The sequence below is a fragment of the Xyrauchen texanus genome, chromosome 31, assembly GCF_025860055.1.
Source record: "Xyrauchen texanus isolate HMW12.3.18 chromosome 31, RBS_HiC_50CHRs, whole genome shotgun sequence".
NCBI classification, from domain to species: Eukaryota; Metazoa; Chordata; class Actinopteri; order Cypriniformes; family Catostomidae; genus Xyrauchen; species Xyrauchen texanus.
The window spans coordinates 33,276,818-33,299,456 of NC_068306.1; the positions used below are offsets into that span (position 1 = coordinate 33,276,818).

At 38.1% G+C, this 22,639-nt stretch overlaps 1 protein-coding gene across 1 annotated transcript; it reads left to right on the top strand.

The window, feature by feature from the left end:
- The first annotated feature begins 3,555 nt into the window (after nt 1–3,555).
- On the top strand, nt 3,556–8,781 carry LOC127624567 (protein sprouty homolog 4-like). Its single transcript, XM_052099351.1, has 2 exons — nt 3,556–3,707; nt 5,136–8,781. The coding sequence occupies exon 2, from the start codon at nt 5,187–5,189 to the stop codon at nt 6,123–6,125; it is 939 nt and encodes a 312-aa protein (XP_051955311.1). The 5' UTR covers nt 3,556–3,707; nt 5,136–5,186; the 3' UTR covers nt 6,126–8,781.
- Nucleotides 8,782–22,639: the final 13,858 nt, after the last annotated feature.

A 22,639-nucleotide genomic window follows, 5' to 3' on the forward strand; every position in this document is an offset into this window, starting at 1 on the left:
TATTTTCTCCCAACTGTTTATTCTCAATTTTTAGAGTAGGTGCAACAAATAAATAACACAAAATGACAAATAACATTTTTGGCCTTTCAAAAATATTTAGTGACCAATATAGCCATCATTCTTTTCAACAACTGCCATGAGCCTTCCATCCATGGAGTCTGTCAGTTTCTTGCTCTGTTCACAATCAAGTATAGCTGAAGCAGCAAGCACAATATGACAGGGCGGGGCCGGGTCCTGATTATACACACCCGGTCCTGCCCTGTCACACACAGCCTCCCAAATGCTGTTCAAAGAGGTGTATTGTCTTCCCTCACTGTAAATCTCATGTTTGAGAAGGGCCCACAAGTTCTCAGTAGGATTTAACTCAGGTGAGGAAGGGGCTGAGTCATTATTTGGGTATCTTTGAGGCCCTTGCTGGCTAGCCAAGCAGTGGAGTACTTGGATGCATGTGATGGAGCATTGACCTGCACAAAGATCATGGCCTTCTTGAATACTTCTTTCAGTACCACTGCTTGAAGAAAGTACTTTCCAGAAACTGGCAGTATAGTTGAGTTTTAGTCCATCTTCAACTCAAAAGGTCCAACTACCTCATCCTTAATGATAGCAGCGATACCAGTACCCCTCCTCCACCTTGCTGGCACCTGACTGGAAGTGGTGCCCTGTGTCCATTAGTGATCCAGCCACGGGCCCATCAAGAGTCACTCTCATTTCATCTGTCCATAAAATGTTTGAAAAATCTGTCTTCATGTATATCTTTGCCCAGTCTTGACGCTTCAACCTGTGAATATATTCAGTGGTAGTCGTGTTTCAGCCTTCTTGACCTTGGCCATTTCTCTGAATACTTGACACCTTGTACTTCTGGACACTCCAGGTAGGTTGCAGTTCTGGAACATGGTAGCACTGGAGGAAAATAGCTTCACGTTTAATTCTTTTGCAGTTAATTTGTGCCTTTTGTTCTCCATGCATTTTTTTGTGCCCCGGTTGACTATTTGCAACAAAACGTTTGATTGTCCGGTGGTCACGCCTCAATAGTTTAGCTATTTCAAGAATGTTGGTTCTGTCTGAAAGGCATTTTAGAATATTTGACTCTTCAGTGTCAGTTAGTGGAGTGGTGGTGGCGTAGTGGCTAAAGTGCAGGGCTGTTAATCAGAAGGTCACAGGTTCTAACCCCACAGCCACCACCATTGTGACCTTGAGCAAGGCACTTAACTCCAGGTTGCTCTGGGGGGATTGTCCCTGTAATAACGGCTCTGTAAGTCACTTTGGATAAAAGCGTCTGCCAAATGCATAAATGTAAATGTAGTTAAATCTCTTTTTTGGCCATTTTACCTGAGGAAATGAAGCTGCCTAACAATTAGGCACACCTTGATATAAGGTTTTCTTATATCAACATTCGCCACGCTCTCTACATTTACATACCATCTGACAATTATTGAATCCAATAAGCATTCATGTTTATATGGTTTGGAGTTGGAAAATGTGCAGGAAATAATGATAAGATCAGAATACTTACTTGCCTAATAATTGCCTACTGTAGAGGCCTAATATATATATATATATATTAATTAAAACTTTTGTCCACCAAATCAAAGTCATATGGTGTAACCAACATGTGGGTTGCCATTTTCTTGTCATGTGACAAAAACTGAAATATAAAACAGTGAAGACCCCTTTAGATCCTCATTATAGTGTGAAGTAAAAATTTTTTTAAAAAAAAGCAAAAATGAAAAAAGCAAATTATATCAGGTCATATGGAGTAACCCTGATAAATTGTCTTCATATTCTTGACTAAAAAATGAATGCTACTCGTAAAAAACTTATAGAAAGTATATATTTGTGTGTGTGTGTGTGTGTGTGTGTGTGTGTGTGTGTGTGTGTTAAGTTAATGTTTAAGTTCATTAAACATATTCAATGTGCAAGAAAAAGAATTCCATACCTTATATAAGATTGCATTTCTATGAACTTGACATGTGTGTTTTAAACTAGATGTTTTTAATATTTCTATCTATTCTATTTTTATCACCTCTGAAACCCTTATTGGTCGATGATCAAAACATCAAATTGTTTCACAAAAAATAAATCTCTATCCATAAGCCTAACTTGACCATTTAAAATGTTATGGTTAAATTCAAAAGTAGGTAGAACACACTGCAAATAAATAAATAAATACAAAAATAAATATTAATCCATTCAATGGCGTTTCGTCTTTAGTGTTTATTCTATGGTATGGAGTAGACTATATAACCCATTGTGTGTTAGAGATGTTAAAATGCCCCACTTGATAATCCTGTTCTCAGTTTGAGGTCATTTGCGCCAAACGGAAAACATGATGGCGTTCATAGAGTGTGATGATGTGCTATTTTTAGCTCTGTCTCTTTCCTCCAGGTTCCTAATCAATATCGAAAGTGCCGTGTTCCTTATCTATAAGAAGCGAAATGAAGTGGGCTACATTTTGGCACAACGTTTATCCAACAAACAAAGCTATAGGCAACAAATCATATCATATCACATCATAATTTATAACCAACATTTAGCATTCGATTGTATTTTCAATATGAAAGCGGATGTTGTCATGGAAATATGTGCTAATGTGGAGGCTGCTCTCCATTAACATTTGACAGCATTAGTCAAACCATGAGCTGGGAATTCTTCGTGGGGGGAAGGGTAGACAGTGGGGGTGTTAAAAAGGAAATTCACACACATTTCCTGCTAGCGGGATCGTTACAAATCGACAACATCCTGCTCATTTGTTGAGCCCGCATGACCTCATGCTGCGTCATAAACGCGTTTTACTACTCCAGTGCGGAGCTCAAGAGCCCTTTTATATATTTAAGCGTTTAAATTGGATAGCTTAAATGCAAACTCTCTTTTTTTGTAGTTGTCGCAAGACCTGTTTTGTGGTTGCACAAAATGAGGATAAAGTGCACGTCACTCTATTCAGGCTTAAAAAGTAATAATTGCTTACACTAAAATGACGAAACCCACAAGTGTCTGTTTCACTAATGTTTTGGACTAAACGTAATCCAACTTCACTAATACAGGCTACATTTTGCTTCGACAGTTTCACACGCTAAATTCGTCAATATTAGCAGAACTCACTCTCTGTCTCACCATTTTCGGGTTATTTTGCGCTTTTTAGTCTCTGACAACACAGCACTGTGCTGAAATCTCCCAGTTACGTAAAAAATCGTTTCCAAGAGGATATTGTAGCCTACGATTTGCTCGTATATAGGCCAGGACCTTAACAGGGCACGAATAAGGTAATGTATAGAAAACATGAACTAGTAACCGCCTTTTTCATGTAATCCGCTTTGACATTGCCCTTGTGACGAAAAGCCCCCATTCTTCCATTCATGAAATCTTAAAGCGCGCATGCGCAGTGAAGTCCGGAGCTCTCTCATTCATAAAAGTGTAACCCCCGCATTTGCTCCCTGAGTCGTAATGCCCTCCCATTCACAAAAAAATCTGTCAAAAGCATCTGCGCAGTACGCTTCTTACCCTCCCATTCATAAAAAGCCATTTCCCTCATGTAGTTGCAACATCGTATGGAGAAGACTGTGTCCTTACTGCAGTGCACATCGCACGGAGAGTCGTCCGGATTTTGTTTCCCCCTCCACGGCTTCATTTGGATCTATCTATCTGATATTGGAATATAACGCTATAACCGTGTTCATTCGGAGAAGGAAATGACCAGTTTTCTAAAGCAAGTGAGTTTTCCCCGGTTATTTTCAGATATAAAGGTGTTTATGCTCAACGATTATTCCAAAACCTAATTTGGAAAGCAACACAACTGTCAAAGACAATGCTATAACACTGCTTATTTTCTATTTCCAAATCGCAACCGACTCATTTCCGTTTTGCTGACTTATCAGAAAGCGCCGATATATAGCCTACAGACGTTATTTTGCATGTCCCATTATGTCGTAGTTCCAGTATTTGCGCCTTGTGTAAATATTTAACTACGGAAACTATAGCCATTTAACAATGAAATTTACACGATGGACAGGTGAAAATGCGAGGTTAAGTAAACACACGTCGTTTCATTTGATCGGGTAAACGAGAGCGGGTTGTTGCGTATTTTCGGTGTCATTTGCTCGCGCGAGCAACGCGTTCATTCGAATATCATCGCGTGACGCTCCGCTGCAGCTCGCACATTCGCTCGTCATTCGGTCAGGTGGTCTTGACTTATCATCTTCATCCAAAAATATATAATTTTCATGTGTAAAACAACGATCGGAGATTCTAGAGGTTCTATACGTTTTTAATGTAGCAAACGGTTACGAGTCAGATACGCCGTTTAAAAAACAAGACCGCTTTGAATATGAAATCCTAATAATTCAAGCACGCCAGCATATAAGAAGCCGTTTTAGATGACAACGCTTCAGCGAATGTATAGGCTGACTGCGTAACAAGAGAGGCGTAGAAGCTCAAAATGTAACATCTCGATATAGTGCCACTTCAATAGTGTATAAGTAGGCTACCAAAAATCCTTCAACAGGTTGATTTTCTTTTCTAATCAAACATATTTTCTTAAGCGCTCTCTAACAAATAGCATATAATTAAAACATTTTACAGCACCGTCTAACTGAAATATATTTGACTTTCTGATTTAACCGTGTCCATGAAAGAATTTTACCCTCAAAACTCGTGATTGATAACGTCCGACCAATCGTCATATTAGTTTATTTTACTTATGATAAAACTTAACTGTAGATTAATCTTTGTCATCTCACATTTCACTATTATTCAAAATGCAGTTCTTGCAGTTAAGCTACTAATAATATAAGAATAATGACTTTGATTATTGGATTGAAGGATTAAACATTTTGTAACATTGTCTTTGTCATCTAATAACAAATATTAATATGTTATTAATATTTAATTACTTTGTTAGTATATAGCCCTAATGTTTGTTTTTTCAAATCTATTTTGCTCTGTTACACAAAGGTCTCTATTTGAAATGTACCTTGAGTTTTCAGACAGTGGTCACTTCCAAACAACCTTTGTCTTTAAATTGTAGAATAATAGCAAATTTGTCAAGAACAGAATTATACTTGGTAAGCTTTGATCAAAAAAGGAGACTATCCTCCTGTAAAGGGATTTTTCATTACAAAGTCATGCTGTTATCTCCGCAGGAGTGCTAAATGCTGTGCTGAGCTCTGGTGTTTGAGGAACACAACCTACAGATGGAGTCAAGGGTTCCTCACCACATTCCTGAAGTATCCTCCTCCATCATGGTGCAACCATTGCTGGACAGCCGCATACCCTACGGGCGGCTCCAGCACCCATTAACTATCTACCCCATTGACCAAATGAAATCTTTACATCTGGAGAATGACTACATCGACACTCCTGCGGTGATCTCACAACAGCCACCGAGCCACAAGGCAGCCACAAGGGGGCAAGAAGTCCTGCTGGGAGCCCCACACCATCCTAATTTGTCCCGCTGTGAGATCCCAGATGCCACCACACACCCTTGGATTTCATTTAGCGGTCGGCCCAGCTCAATCAGCAGTAGCAGCAGCACCTCATCTGACCAACGGCTGCTGGACCACGCTGCTCCACCTCCTGTTGTGGATCCATATACCACTGGTGGTGGCCATGGCAGGACCCTTGCTGCAGAGCAACCCAAGGTGGTAAGCTCCAAGACCCAGAACATGAAGGCAGTATCAGCTTTGCCAGTAGAGAAGAAGCACATGCCATTGTGCGAAAAGTGTGGTAAATGCCGATGCACAGAGTGCACGTTGCCGCGGACCTTGCCGTCATGTTGGGTCTGCAACCAAGGGTGCCTGTGTTCAGTGCAGAATCTAGTGGACTCTGTCACTTGCATGTGTCTAGTCAAGGGTGTCTTCTACCACTGCACTGAGGATGAGGACGAGGAAGGCTCCTGCGCTGACAAGCCATGCTCTTGCTCAAATTCGAACTGTTGTGCTCGATGGTCCTTCATGGCAGCTGTATCATTGGTCCTGCCTTGCCTGATGTGCTACTTGCCTGCAACTGGTTGTGCCAAGCTTTCGCAGAAGTGCTATGATGGACTCAGCCGCCCAGGCTGCCACTGCAAAAGCACTCAAACCTGCAAGGCGGCAGAGGTCAAGGCCCATCCAGTGGAAAAACATGCATCCTGATGGCCAGATATGGAGTGTACAACAGAGATTCATGAGCAAAGTTTGCAGGACCCTCTACAGTAGTGACGTACTTCCCGAAATCATGGTACTTAAGGTTCACGCATAACCCTCCTGCTTAAGGTATTATACCGTAAATCAGTAGCAACGTTCAAACAATGGGCACAAACCATTATTTTACTTGTTCGTCAAGTACTACAAAAGAGAGGCCTGTAGTTCCTTCTCCTGGGGGTTTCTCAAGATGGCTGTGGAATCAAGGTGTTCTGCCATTTCAGCCCCAACTTGCTACCACAGTATGCTGCATTTTAGCAAAATGTCTGTTTGAAAGAGTCCAATCTCTTGTTCGATGTTCATTTTCTCTTTGGGTGGCTTTAAAAAGTCAAAGTACATATCACCCAAGAAGACTCTATACTTTGACAATCCCCCTCCGGATCTGGAACTGAGGAAAGGTTGCCGTGAATTCCAAGCTGATAACACATGTCACAATCAAAATAACCAGACTTCACCTCAGAGCACAGTACATTTACAAGCTTGTTCTAGAGCTTTATTTCCTCTTGTTTAGATCGCAAGCAAAGGAGGTAATTTTGTTGCATTGAAGGATTCCATTGACATCCCTAAATACAATGTGTACCATTGCGAAAGACATGAATCAAGACCACCTATAACCGTCACTGCTTGACATGATGATTTCTATCTTCAATGGGGACAGATTGTTTGACTCTTAGATGGCAAATAGGTGGAAAAATTCCCTTTTGATGACATACAGTACATGAACTTCCACAATAATTCTTCCAAATGTTAGCAGTTCAATTTGATTAGAAAATGACCTCAGGGATCATCAGTTCATGGGAATTACATGCCGAATGTGAATTCAGCTTGGAATTAGGTGGAGGCATTATTTAAAGAAATCATAATGCAGCATTTCAGAAACTGAGCATTCATAAGCTATGAGGAGAATTGGGTCATTGATTACAGGAAAAGGAAAAGCTATAAAGTTAGCTTATATTGTTCTGCCGCTGATAAACAAAACCAACTGTATCACTATTATAAATGAGGCAAAAGCACAGTATTATGTACAGTAGTGTGCACAAAATGTTTCACTGTAGTTGGACAAATTCCTCTAGTTTTAGGACGCACCATACCACCACCAAACATAACGTGTATCGAACTGCTTTCTCCACATTTATTTTTGTTATGTGTATAGAGTATTGAGATTTTGCCAAAGGAGTGCACCATAGATTTAGTTGACCATTTTTAGAATTTGTTGTGTGCAAATGGGCATGCATTGTTGTACTCCAGTGCGACAAGAAGTTCTTAAAGGTACGGTACTCTGCTTCCAAGGATTCCTTGTCGTGGGAGCATGAGGGAATATTGTCTGCCTGCTCAATACAAACCAACAGTTCACGTATTTATACCTCGCTCATGTAGTCCCACATACTCCAATGTTTGTACTAGTTGCACAAATCAGAATAAGCAAAATACACTACTGTTCTTAGTCTTGAATGTTTAAGGCTAGGGTTTACGTCTTTGCAATCTAAACCATGGATAGGTGCCAGAGTAGTTGTGGATGAAAAGGCTTACATAGCTGCATAGGGAAGAGTTGCAAATGTAACATAGATATCTTAGAGTTTTTGACCTATGCAGGTTACACGTTCTTGTTAATAGTGAAAACTAGCAATCTTAAAATATGTTTCAAAAGTCATGAGCAATTGCATGGTACAATTTAGTTACGATTCAGTACAAAAGTATATAAATTAATTATTATATTTTTGGGAGGCCTGGGAGCGGGTGGGAGTTTGGATTATGTGGCTGTGGTGTAGTATGTAGGGTGTTTAGGTATTTCAATTACAAGCACTTGATTTCCAAAAGTGTGCCAGGCAATAAAATACCTCCTTGTTAATGCTAGCCATGCTTCGTTAGCACGAGAGAGGCAAGGCTAATTCCCTGTTCCTCTGTGCCCCTGAAACTGTAGATTTAATTAATTAACTGAAGGAACAGCATTTCATCATGCTAACCACCTAAATGTTGCCAAGGTATTTTTTTTTTTTTTTTTGGAATTGCCTCCTAAAATGGTGCACCATCTTCAGTGCTTGATTGACATATACAGCTGCTGTGCGAAAACCTGTCTGGGAGGAACAGGGATCTCTCTCAAGTGACATTCCATCTTATTTGGTGTTGCTTTTTACCCCTCCTTCTCTTACAGTGTTAATTTTTCACAATCTTTTCAACTAGAGAAAAAATACACAAAGCTGTAAAATAAAATCTTAATGGTTGTTTGCATAATTGAACAATCTTCCTTCTTGCTACTCAATGCTGAGATGTTTTCATCAGGACGCTGTGAATACATCTGTTTGTGGTACATTTTCTTGGCCACTATAGCAACCCAATAGATTTAACCCACTTTAAGCTGCCTTCCAAACTGGGCTTGTAATCTTCTGCGTTACTTTGGCTTCATTGTTAATGTTGAGGATTAAAAAAAGAGCAATGTGCTTTTGTTTTGTTTAAAAAAGGAAAAGGAAGAAAAAAATCTCACACTTATGAAAATGTCCCTTTATAGATATATATTTATTTTGAAGTTCTATTTTATATAGTATTTATTTAGATGCCTACATTTGTTTGTGAATAAAAGCTTATGTCAACACGGAATGTACATTGAAATCGGAAAATATATATTGTTAAATATAAAACTGTTGTGTTGTGTCTTCAGTGTCATTACATTCATACACCACATGCTGTTGGAAAACATATTATAACGCATGTCACTTTGCAGCATTTTACAACAATATAAAGGAAGGTTAGTCAAATTAAGCTCAATCAGTAGCATTTCTGTCAATGCTGATTGAGCGTTCCTCGTTAATTAATTTTTTATAAAAAATAAAAAAAACATTAAGATTACAGTAAGACACTTACATAATGAAAGTGAATGGGGCCAGTTTAAAAACATTAAAATACACACTGTTTCAGAAGTATAGCCACAAGACATAAACATGATACATGTTAACATGATTTTACTTCCCATTTACTTCCATTGTTTGTGCATTACTGCAATGAAAATATTTGCTATGTATATATATATATATATATATAAGATTGACCAAGTATTCCAGAGAGCCGTGAAAGTGTATCACCAATGTATAAACCAGGTTTAGTAAACCAATCAGATATGCAACAGGCAATTTACTACTGCCAGTATTTCACAGTATTAATCAGACTTCTATTTTACATATGAATACCTAACAAAAGGCTCTCCATAACTGAAAATGTCCTAAATCTGGAATTCTAAAGGGCAGATATGTGAATTGAGAGCATTTTGAAGGAGAACTCACAGGATTCTTGTGTCCTAAAGCATGTTACAGTGGAGGGCTGGTGTACCTGTGCACCCCACCCCTCTCTAAATTTGGTCTTCTACACAGGCCTGACTATGAGGAGAGATGCCTGCTTCACGTGACATCTAAAGAAGAGCTTGCTTTTGTAATTAGACACCGGATGACCTGGGGCTGCAGCTTAAATAAATACAAACACATACAATATTTGCAAACCTGCATGACTCACACATCCCTGAATCTATCCAGGCCTAATCTCAGCTTCAGATGGCAAATCCATGGACCGCCCACAGTACCCTCAATAACTGTCCAATCTAAATTGCACATAAACCTAGTAATAGCTTTCTCAGTCTAGTAAGTGATAATCTGGTTGGATAATTAGATACAATGTCTGTGGCACACATGTTTTTTTTTATCAGTCTCCCAGGAAACAAAGGCATGTTTACCAGGACCAGACACACAAAATTACAATTACAATAACAACACTTAGTTTATTAGTGATCTTGATGTTCACACACACAAGCCATTCACATCAGAACGTGAACATATCTAGCTCACCTTTATTGCTCAGGGTATTCTGATAAAAATGAGAAAAAACAAAAACAAAACAGGAATAAAATGTCTTGCTTTTCTACAGAGCAAGTTTATTCCATTACTGTAAGAAGAGAATAATATGTAATGGTATTACATTTATTTTTTCAATTGGATACACACTGTGACTGAAACAATTCACTAATCAATTTCACTTGCTAATGTGCCAGAAACATATACCCAAATAAAGCAAAACTGTTTTCCTGCTTCCACACAATTTGAAGTTCTCATGTATTATATTTACAATACTCTTCAGACAACTCTCAGCAGTCCAGCACAATTGTCATTGTGAATACACTTACTTCAAATAACCAAGGGAGTCGGATGAAATAATGCAAACACAATCAACCAAAACTGAATACTTTACTGTCTCAGATATATAAAAGTCACTATGTTCAGCTCACTGAAACATTAAAAACATGGAACAACAAAGAGCATGAAGAGGTAGAGGAAGACTAAGATGCATAAATATATAAAATGAGATAAAGTAAGAGCTACTGTGAAAGATAGTGTCATCAACCAAAGTATGAGCTTTAGGAAGCTGGACAGAGGGTGCTGCCACATCTAAATTGTTATACTGTAGCTAGAATAATCAGAACATTTCGAACTGAGAACAGGTAAGTTGTTGGTTACAGATATTTCTCACAGTATTATATATTTGCACAATACTTCACTCTCCTATGTAGGGAAACCATTTTTTCAACCTCTACACAATTGAGAGAAGACATCAAATATTAGGGGGAAGAATTGCCTGTTCTCCCCAAATCAAGAAGCTCATATTTTCAATATGGTGGTGCCTAATACTGTAATGATATCACCAATTTTTTGGTTACCTTTTTTATAGTACATTGCCAAGTTTTTCTTTCAGAAGGTGACACTAAATACATTGAAAATTGAGTATGCAGTAAATACAGCAGACTGAAAAATAAAATGTCTGTTTTTGAAGTGTCAGACAATGTTTATCCCCCCCCCTTCAATCTGAATACAATTCATTTAGATGAGAAAGTGTTACCTTTGCAGCAGAGTGTGTAAACTTATGCTTAGTGTGTGAAACATAAGTTTTTCTAAGTGTGATTCTGAATGGATAATTTAGTTTTGATTGCTGTGGGAAGTTTTTCAGCAAAAAATGTTTTTCCATTTGTGTGAGATTTTGGAAATGTGGTATTTTATAATGGGCTTTGTGTATGTAGTTTGAGGAAATGGGTCAATGATGTGAAATGTGTCTCCAATTGAAAAACAAAAAAAAAACTGTATCACTATCTGTGCAACACATACTATCACTTTCACTTTAGTATGCAAAGTAGGAAGTGCAAATAGAATTTAAAAATTTCTAAAGATATTTTCTAGTGCAAAACTCTGTCCCAATGGGGGGATGGTTGCCATAATGTTGCTATGTGGTTGCAAAGGTCTTCTAAATAGTTTTTAGTAATTTGTTATGTGGTTGCTTGTGTGTTCTGGGTGGGAGCTCTGCCATTGCTATTTGGTTGCTAGTGTGTTCTAGGTGGAAAATGTGGTGTTGCTATGTGGTTGCTATGTGGTTGCTAGGGTGTTCTGGGTGGTTGCTAGGGTGTTCTGAGTGGTATCTATGGCATGCCAATGTGGTTGCTTGGGTGTTCTGGTGGTAACTATGGCATTGCTATGTGGTTGCTAGGGTGTTCTGGGTTGTTACTAGGAGGTTCCATATTGGCCCAAGTCTCAGAAGTCTATAAAGCAGGCAGTTCAAATTACTTTTCTTTTTTACATATCCGACTCAAATCTGTATTTATTATTATTTATTTTTTAATTTTTATTGTAGTTTGAACAGCATAAAACCCACATAAAATTCAGTGTTTACAAACCTTATCCAAACTACATCCATCTGTGTTTTGAAATTTGGGGTTTTCAAGTATTTTTTTTTTTTCATCATTTGTGATATCCTACAAAGTGTGCAATATTGTATGGAGCTGTCTGAATATGCAAATGTTCACGCACTCTTTCCACATATAGTGAACTCTATGACATTTACTATGTTCTAAACAGTGAATGAGTTAGTGGTTAGGGACACAGTATATGCATGGATGCTTAAAATGCCTCAGTCTTGTCTACTCTCATGCTCCTTGTGAGTTCAAAACATCATTACAACATCAACCTGTATAGATACACTGGATATTGACAAGACTGTCTGAAGAAACTGATCTGTTTTCAAACTAATAGTATGCACAGTCAGTCCAAAAGATCGATTTTCAAAAGCTAAACTAAATTTATGTGTAGTGTGAACACAGCCAATGATATTCTAGTCTCTAGATATGGCTCAGGCCTCTACTTCATGGATTTTGTTTCACCCATTTTATTGTCCAATCACTAGACACATCTCTCTTCAAAAAGCAGCATGATTTGTGGTATCAATTATGTCCATATAGCACAAACGGTGTGGGACAGCTTTTGACATAGTTTAATTCTTAGATTTAGGGGTTTATAATGCATATTATAATTTAGGGGTTTGTTCAAAGCTTGTTCAAACACCACAAAAGGAACGTTCCTCTCAGGAGACCATTTCTCTGCAGAAAATCAACATAACTGGCCACAAATACAACAGCTCAATTGAGTTTAAACCAATTCACTGCTTGTATCTTAGATCTGAACTTTCTCTTTGCCTGTTCGGCATCTGGTCTCACTAAGTCACGTGGCCAGTCATTTAGTATAATTGAAAGCCAGGCTTCCCTGTGCATTTCCGAAATGAACTCATCCATGCTGTCTTGGTTCAAGAAAACGTCCTCTTGCAAATGACATATTGCAAAACTCCTGAGGACATCTGGTGCTGTACTCATACAACCCCCCGAATTACCCTCCTCTCCTTCCTTCTTTCTAATGTTCAAGAATATGAATGCAATGCACCAGAGAGACAAACAAGAATGAAGTGCAGTGATTTGCAAGGCAGGGTGGAGTTGGAAGGTGAGACTGTTCAAGAAATTTCCTGAAAGTTGAAGCAAGGGAGGAATGGGAACAGCAAGTGCAGGCTGCTTCAAAATGCTAACTTAAAGGAAAAGTTCACCCAGAAATTAAAATGATGTCATCGTTTACAAGTTTGTTTCAAACCCGTATGACTTTCTTTCTAATGTGGAACACAGAAGTAGATGCGTGGAACACAAACAATAAGCAGTTTCAATGTATTGTATAGAAAAAATATGCAATGAAAGTAAATGATGACTAAAGCTAACATTCTTTCTTATGACAATCTCCTTTTGACAATTACTCACTCATAATCTTCACTAAAGGCAAACTTGCAACTATCTTCTACTTTGTATGAACTGTTTTATGATATATTTGTATTGACTGTTGTTATTATATAGTGAACAATTGTTTACAAATCAGCCTATAAAATAGAATTAGCATTAACAGATTAAAAAGCACAATTAGTTAACTAGTTTCTCTAAAGTTTTATCACAAGTAAATACCAAGTAATTTGGTTCTTAGTTGAAATAATTATAAAGGTTTAATGGTTCAATTTTTTTCTTTTTTTTTTTTTGCCAAAATACCATAGTTACATATTAAAGATAAATGTCAGTACTGTAAAATCATATCATATTAATCCAATGTTGCACACATTATGACATCATAGTTTACATTTTTTTATTAATTTGTCTTGCATAAAATAGACCTCATTACTAAAATAAAACATTTTTACAAAAACAAAATTAGAATAATTATAATTTAATATAATAATTGTAGGTATGTTGCTTGAAGGCAACAATGTGCAACAATGGAAATAATATATATATATTTTTTTAAAGTTTACCCAGTTACTAATTCTGTTTTTAGATGCAATTTCTGCTATTTCTTTTCTATGAGCAGTTATCAAGAGCAAAAACATACAGTCACCAGATTTAAAGATTTTAAATAGACTACCAAGGACATATTTTGACCAAGACAACACGTTTTGTTATTTAGTTCAAAGCCATCCCTTCATTACTAACCATTTTATTGCCATACTACAATATATAAATCATGCAGTGTAAAAATCTTTCAAAATCCATCTTTCATTTTGGTTCCAATTTTTGTTTGTGTGAAAGTGGTGTCTAAAACAAATTTACCACAGTTTTACTGTAGTAACAATGGTAAAAGTTGGTGGAATTTGGTGGAAATTATGGTTACCAAGATACATTTCTGTGAAGGTAGAAACGGAATAAAAATATATAAAGATGGCGTTATAAAGCAGGAAAGACAGACACAGAGATGGCCCTGAGAATCGGCCAAAAGTTTTAGTGTGAATCGCCTTGACATACTCACATTTTGCAAACTCTGTGGCACAGGCCCAAGCAAGCAACTTTTTAAACAAAGGGCTACTGTCTTGCATCATTTCCCCTCTCCATCAGCGCTCCGGAAAGCACTTCTTATCACCATTTATTACTAGTCTGTATCAGAGGCCCAGTCTGTGCTGACACCCAGTCCGAATGGATTTTCAAATGCAGACAGTTGTAAAACGCATAGCAGAGCTGTCTTACAAAAACTCCTTTACTTGTTGCACATAAATATGGCATGGTCTAATGGAAGATTCCTCCATGTCAACATTGCATGTTGAAAAACACTCATTTCTGAAACTAGTCTTTTCTCAATGGAGAGTTTTTTAATTGGAGCTTTTAACTTCAGAGACATGTGTAATCATTATACAGTATTTTTTACAAAATGTATTGGGTACACTTTTTGACACTTTTTAAATATGTATGAATTTTATGATACAAGTATAAATATTGCAAACACAGACACACACACACACACACACACACACACATACACACACACACGCACACAGAGGCCTTGCTTATCATTTGCGTGCTGTGTGAAAAACAACCCCTCCGCTGAGCGCAGCAAACCCCCGAGGCGCCGGAGGCAACCAAACTTGGCTTTCGATATCAGAGCTGCAACACACCCACTTGGCCTCGGCTGTGGTGCATTCCTAGGGAGCTCATTGTCAAAAGCCAAACACTTCCTCTCGTGTACAGACCGACACGAATGCAGAGACATTTTATACATGCATGGCGCTCACTCCAAGGACAGCTGCAACACGCACGTCAAGTCCTCAAGTCTCCATTGCCTTTTCACCTTATAAAAGTTGTGAAGGAAGCTTGAATTGTTTAATATAAACAAATTACATGAAAAATCACAACCAAAAGTTGCAATGGTTCACACTACTAAAGTCTTGATTAAGAAAGGCATCTTTGAATTTACTTTTAATATGATAAATGCACTCTGAGACATGTAATTGAGAAATAAATACCCCTCAAGTTGTACAAACACTAATGTGTTTTCTAATGCAATGACATTTAGACATTTTTATATATGCCTTAAATGGTTAGTTCACCCAAAAATATAAATTCTCTCATCATTTACTCACCATGAGAAAATAAAATTTTTTGGGTGAACTATCCTGTTTAACTGGAATAATTTTAGAGCCACACACAAAAAAAGAAAAAGTCCTGCCTTAAAGCATGATTTTCAATCATGGTTTTTATTTTTGTATTTCTTTTTGTATTTAACTACTTTAAGACATAATGGCATAATGTTCTGTAAAGTTGCTTTGAAACTGTGTGTTGTGAAAAGCGCTACAAAAATAAAAATGGCTTGACATCATAATAGTATTCCCTAGGTACTCCATTTCATTTTCACTGATTTTAATAAAAAACAATAATGTACAACAGCATCTTTTTTATTTACTGTAATATTATAAAAAATAATAATAATTCTGTTACAGTGATGACAATCATCATTGAAAACAATGGGAATAGCAAAAGTAAAATGTTTGGTAGTTAGAATTTGGGGGTAAAATAAGTTCCCAAAAAGTTACAATGCAAGAAATATTAATGGTTATAAAATGCTAAATATAATTTCATGTTTGTTTGTTTCTTGTATTGATTTGGTTTAAATATTACCAGGACATTTTCTTGACAGGTTTTGTGAGAATCGTCCATGAATTCATGGACATAAAAGATTTTCATTGCAAAATATAAACAATTGTATATGCACAAGTCTCATAAACGACTTTTAGGACACTTTGGGTATATTTTTAAGTTTTAAAGAGTGTCTCTGTACATGGCCATTGTATAAAAATCAGTGAATGGAATTTTGAGTTTTGTAGAAGAAAAAAGACATAGTTCAAGTAAATGGTGACGTTTCTTTTCCAGGTGGACTTTTCCTTATGTAGGAGTTGATCCAAGTGGCTTACAAAATAACAAACACTTCTCACTGTACTGAATGTTGCAACAGGACGTTGTAACAAAGGTGATAAGACATGGCCCACAGCTGAGAAACACATCCCCATCTGCCCTAACAGCCACAGGTCAATGCAACAGAAAGCGAGCCCTTATGTAATATGTATGACCTCACAGGAAGCCGGCTAAACAAAGGTTATGTGGGTTTTTCTCTTTTTGGATGCACTAGGCTCGCAGATAAAGGTCCACTGTGTCTCTGCCTTGGGGTTACAAAGATGCTTTGTTGTCACAATCTGGAGGGGGGTGGGGGTTAGAGACAAGCATATGTATCAATTGTCTCCTCCGCTCTGGCTGTGTGGGCGACCCGTTGGCATTGGGCCAATCTGATTAAAAGTAAAGCTACTCGAACCGAAGCCCACAGAGATGGAAACTAGTGGCCTGCTTTATGCCTGTCTGTCCAGAGCTATAGGAACTGGAGCGCTGGCAAATATAAGAAAGACAAACTTTGATTTTCAGCATACTGAGCAATGGATTACCACACTTGAGTAAACAGCGGGTGCGATCGGTCTTGGTTTTACAAACATCCTTTGAGCCACACATTGGCTTCCTGATGCATGATACAATAAATGCAATGAGATATGACGAGCTAAAACACACAAGCTATGAAGTGTGAATAATTTTTTTCTCTGCAAGTTATCTTAGAATCCTTCAACTTTGTGAAACAGCTGTAGCATTTGTGGGATTTATGTGCTAGCATCACCAAACAATTGCAATAATGACTAAACAAACAGGTTTCCCAAACACTTCCCTCATCTGCTATTAGTCAGACAAAAAGATAGCCCTACCCAAACTCACACCATAAATTGGGGTGCTCAAAAAATAGCAGTGTTTTGATATTGTTACAGATTTACAGTTTTAAACTCACAGGGGCACATTCACTAACAATGAATTGCAGCCAGTAAAAGTGCAGTTTTTTTCACATGCTCTCTACAGATCAGGTGGTAATAAAGCAGTCTAATTGAGGCAGGCAATTTTTGTAAATGAAATGCAATCTACAATGAGTGTAACATCCGAGGTTTTATCCCTCCTACCAACCACCAGTGGGAGCCCTCTCCTGAATACTGATCATCACTCATTTCTTCTCTGCTCACTGCCATGCACTTCCACTTATACTTCGCGAAGCGTTGCCCTTTATCATGCCTTACTGAGTGTTTTTTCCATTGCTATTGCTGATTGTTATCATGTTATGACCATTGCCTGTTTTTCTGGAATTACTACATTTTGGATACCCCTTTGTTTTTGTTTGCCTTGTTGGACTGTCTTTTTGGTATGTTGGATTTTACCACCTGCATAACGACTATGTCTATTTGCCTGCTGATTTGGATTGTTTGCTTGTGTTCTTAATAAACTTACTCCACATGGATCCTAACACTGTCTCCAGCGCAGAAATACCACACGCAAAAGTGGCGCAACTGTTTAATCTGCCCCACGGTGTTTACACTTATTCAGTAGAATAAACATACAAATGGTTTACTTTTAGTTGTCTCTTTAGTTGCATTTTACAGTGTTTGGGGGTAGTGATTCTTCTAATTTAACAAAATTTTTCAGTAGCGTGACAGTAGTTCTTTTCACAAAAGTGTAGCTTTTTCACTAACAAACAAATTATTTTGTTATTTGTTTGTAAAACATTCTCATTTATTGCTGCTGTTTACCACCATATTTCAGTTATATAATAGAGGGTGTTTTCTAGTTCCCTTTCAAGGAAACACTGATGTTGCATATTGGTGCAATTGCGACTACGTCAGTGGTCTCACCTGGTCTGAAGACTGTACAAATTGAAATCATGGCAATTTATTGGCTGATGGCACTTAATCGACGCACATAGGGAGCCACATATCGGGCTCTATAGAGGTGAGTTCTTGGCGCTATCTCACCAGATTTTCTTCAGTGCACGAATTTGTCTAAACCCGTGTTGGTTAATAGCGACTCAAGCCAAAGCAAGGACTATGTTCTCCCTTTTGAGTGACAACATGTGAGGATGCCACTGAAAATTAGCAGTTCGTGTGTGGATTCAACCACATTGTTAAACAGGCCCGGTTGTGCTTCATCGAGGCTCTGTTAAACCGTGCGGTCTCTGAAAGGAGCTATATGAGCCTTGAGGATCCGGCTCTTTTCATAAGAAAGATTGAGGACAGATACCGAATCTGGTGCACGGCCTAGTTCGGCGCCATTATGGAAGTGCTGATTTGGAAGTGTTTCATCGCTGGAATGATGGAAAAGGTACGCACTTGTTTAAAAATACCTAACTTCTTCTGTTTTGTCACCCTAGAGAGTTCACAGAAATGTAATGAGGCACAGGGCACAGCCTCTGTTTTTCTCTCCTGTTTTTGGAGCGCTGCTGCGTGGCGTGCAAGCTCCTACATAATTGGTGCTCAGGTCCGGGGACATAAGAGGTTCAAAAAAAGAGCATTTTTCTCATATAAAATATTGTGAAATGACATGCGGAATGCTTTGTCTCCATTAATTTTCTAAGGTTTAGTGGTCTAAAGCACATAACTGGTAAACTGGTAATCAGAAGGTCGCTGGTTCGATCCCCACAGCCACCACCATTGTGTCCTTGAGCAAGGCACTTAACTCCAGGTTGCTCCGGGGGGATTGTCCCTGTAATAAGTGCACTGTAAGTCGCTTTGGATAAAAGTGTCTGCCAAATGCATAAATGTAAATGAAACTCAAATGGTTGCGTGACCGTCTTTTCTTTGATGGGTGAAGAGATGCAAATGCTATCTCTGTCCCTGTTCAATGGCAGCAAGTACTTCGTACTCCTCGCTCCTTTTAAGATGTGTTAGTTCTGTACTCACTGATTCTGCAGTCTTTCCATTGTTAAAGAGTTGTATTTTGAGTTCTCCGTCGGTCACGCTCTTGCTTCTCGTGTGAGTCCACTATTTGATACACATCAGAACCTCGAGATTTAGCATGTATGGAGGATCGACTAGATCATAAGAAACCGTTGGGTCATATGGAGGCAAATTGGCCACAAGCTTTGGAGCATGTGAGACCACTGACATAGTCCCAACTGTATCATTATGCAACGTCTCGTTCCCTCTCAGGGAACCAAGGTTTCATTCGTAACCGAGAAGTTTATTTGTGTATACAAAGAATACATATCTGTTCAGTTGAATCTTCTCACTATATTTATTCCTCATGAAAATTAGCAACATAGTAATATTGTAGCAAACATGTCAGTAGTAACTAATTTTGTGTGTGTGTGTGTGTGTGTGTGTGTGTGTGTGCAAATTAACCGTGTTTATGTGGGTATGATATATTGATAGGATATTGGTCTAGGCGGACAAGATCTGCTATGCTACAGATACTTGCTACTGTTAGAAAATACAGAGACATACTGAGTTAAGCTGACATGCTGCTGCTGCAGCACATGTAGACAAAATGCAAGACATGCTGCATTGAGCATATATGACAATTAGACATAAATACAATCCCCCATGTAGCAGATCTAGACATATGAAGCTGGGGAGGTGAAGGGCCACTCTCCCAGCCACTGCAGTGAAACCTTCTTATCTGCAAAATTAATAAATGTATATTTTAGGCAAAGAGAGAGTACACAAGTTGATTATCTACCTGATTAGACATCAAAGTACCTATCAGCTTACACCATATGAGTCAATTGACTTAACATGCTACATATGAGCGAGCTGATTGGCTAACAGACAACAAGTTCAAAGAAGCTGTGAGCTTGCGCCATTCATACCCGAACTTAGTCCTTTCAGTCATGACAACTCTCGGACTGTTTGTATATGTTTATGTGGGTATTACCTATTAATAGGATGTTGGTCTTGCCGGATAAGATCTGCTATGCTGCTGCTGCTTGATCATATACAGACATGCTTCATTAAGCATGTGTGACATGCTGCTGCACAATTAGACTTAAATACAATCTCCCAACAAAGCAGGGAAGCTTCACAAGCACATAACAAAAGACACAACCCTCAACCAAGCAGATTTATTGCCAAGACTTGTGCACTGCTGCTGCTCCGAAGAGCCATGTGCACTGAGTGTATGCTATCTTGGTGTGCCTTGACCAGCTTGACCGATTGGCATAACACTAATGAATTTAATCTCTATGTGTCTGCTTAGCGGAAAGGCTTAAACGGCTAATGACCTAACTCATAATATGTATCTGGACCAGAAAATCCCAGAGCTTATATAACTAGTAACTTAGACTAGCAATGCTTAGATATATTTAAACTAATGACCTAAGTGCCTAATTTGGCTATGGCTTACCTTGTTAAAAACGTGCTTCTGTGTGTCATGGCCAAAAGCAGACCTTACCATGCAAGCTGATAGAAGAAAATGCCCAGCAACCACCTGATCAAATAGTATTTTCAGATTTTAGACAAAAGGATGTGGATGTTCATTTGTTGATGTATTTATCAATCAGATAAATAAAGGGGTGGATTTTTGAAATCATTTTATTTATTTGTACAAGTTATACCTTATCTTTTATCATCCTCATTTATTGTTATTATATTAATACATTTTCTATTTTTCTTTTACTATAAGGTACAACTAACATGTATGTAATTTGAGGGTCTTGCCTATGCCAAGAGTGCAGAAACTGTGATAACTCATTTAGCCCGGCTTCTGGAGAATATGCATTTACTGTATCTTGTATATATTTCTGTTATAATAATTATATAATTAATCAACTATTCTATAACCATTTGATTCTATTTTATTAAATAATTATTAATTGTTGAGATAGAGAGAGAGAGAGAGAGAGAGATTTTAGTTTCTTTAATGTGATATTATACTATGTTTCGTTTGGCCTTGTGTGTGCTTTCTGTGTTTTCTCCTTCTCTCTGTCCTAATGTTCCACAGATGTTGAGGACTGACATTCCAGCAAGTCTTAGGAGGAGAAGATAGCACCGATACATTGAATGTCTAGATAACTTATGTCTCGGAATTATTTACAGTTATTGTGCCCTCTCAAACGTGACTTTGCCAGAGTCAAAAACAATGTCCAAGGATTTGAATTGCTCTCCTTGGAACCCCTTTGACATAAAGAAATAAGGAGTAGCCATAACTGATAGCTAGCCTCTGATATCTGACCATGAGTTTGTTTCAACCAAGGATGGGACCTCGATTCATGTTGTGGCTACAAATTATTGTTTCCATGAAGATAAAAGCAGTCCATATTTGTAATATATAAAAATGTTTGAAGTAGTTGACCTACCAGAATGCTTGAAATTGCGGTACCTTGATACCCTTAATGTAATGCATATGGCTATAATTGCTTCGGAAAGTTTGTAGAACTTCACTTCGACTTCCTGTCTTTCTAACTGTTGTATCTCATCGACTAGTGATGCTTCTTGAACCTGCAGAGAACAATCAGAGTAAACTCTCACATTTGACTATTTGACTATAAACCTGACTGGTTTTTTTCCCTCAATATAAATATTGAAGACCCAGCTGTTACCCCCTACACAGTAATTTCCAATAGTATGTAACCATCTGTTTCTGCAACTTAATTTCAATAAATTTACTTTTTTACTGGAGAGGACGTTTTGAGTACTGAAAGTTACAGTATCTTTTCATGGAACAATAACCACTTTTTATCCCAAAAGATCAAGGAAAATTTGATCCCTCATCATTTAAGCACAATTAAAAACTCTGCCAAGACTCCTGAACAACTGTGGGAAAATCCAGGATATCCATGAGGTTTTTAACACCCAGGATTTAAAGATTTTTGCAAAGTCACACCACAATTCCACATTCTCGGATTTGATTAGTGAGAATTCCTCTGTGCTGTGAGCCATACCGATGGAGTAAGCATTTTCCACAATGACGTTTAAAGAATGCCGCAACAGAACCATATGAGGTGACCACAACTTGAAATATATCTCCACTGCATGTCATTGTGGTATGGAATATGCTTGTGTAACAATTACTCAAGTGAAGTTCTTTTTCAAAAGTGTTCAAGCTAATGAGACTGTTTTATATCAAACTGGCATATACGCACACATTATACAAAGAAATGTAGGGTTCGCGCTATCAGGGGCAATGCTTTTAAAGCTGACGTGTATCATTCCTGCACAACATGTGTCACCATATGGAATTGCAAAAATAATGACCAATTCCACTGGTCAAACAAACACATAGTCTTGTCTCAAACTCGCACCATTGGTTGAGCCAATGGTCCTGGGTTGGGATGGTTAGGATGTTCAAACAAACAAAGCAATGTGTAAATTGCACCCTATGCATGCTCACACTCTCCATGCGCCGCAAGAGTGCCTATTAAAAGTCTGTTGCAAGCAAATAACTGAGCAGAAACATGTTGAGCACATCCAGGCCGGAGATATGGCTTTGTCTCGAGGGAACACTGTGAGGTTTGTAACCCAAG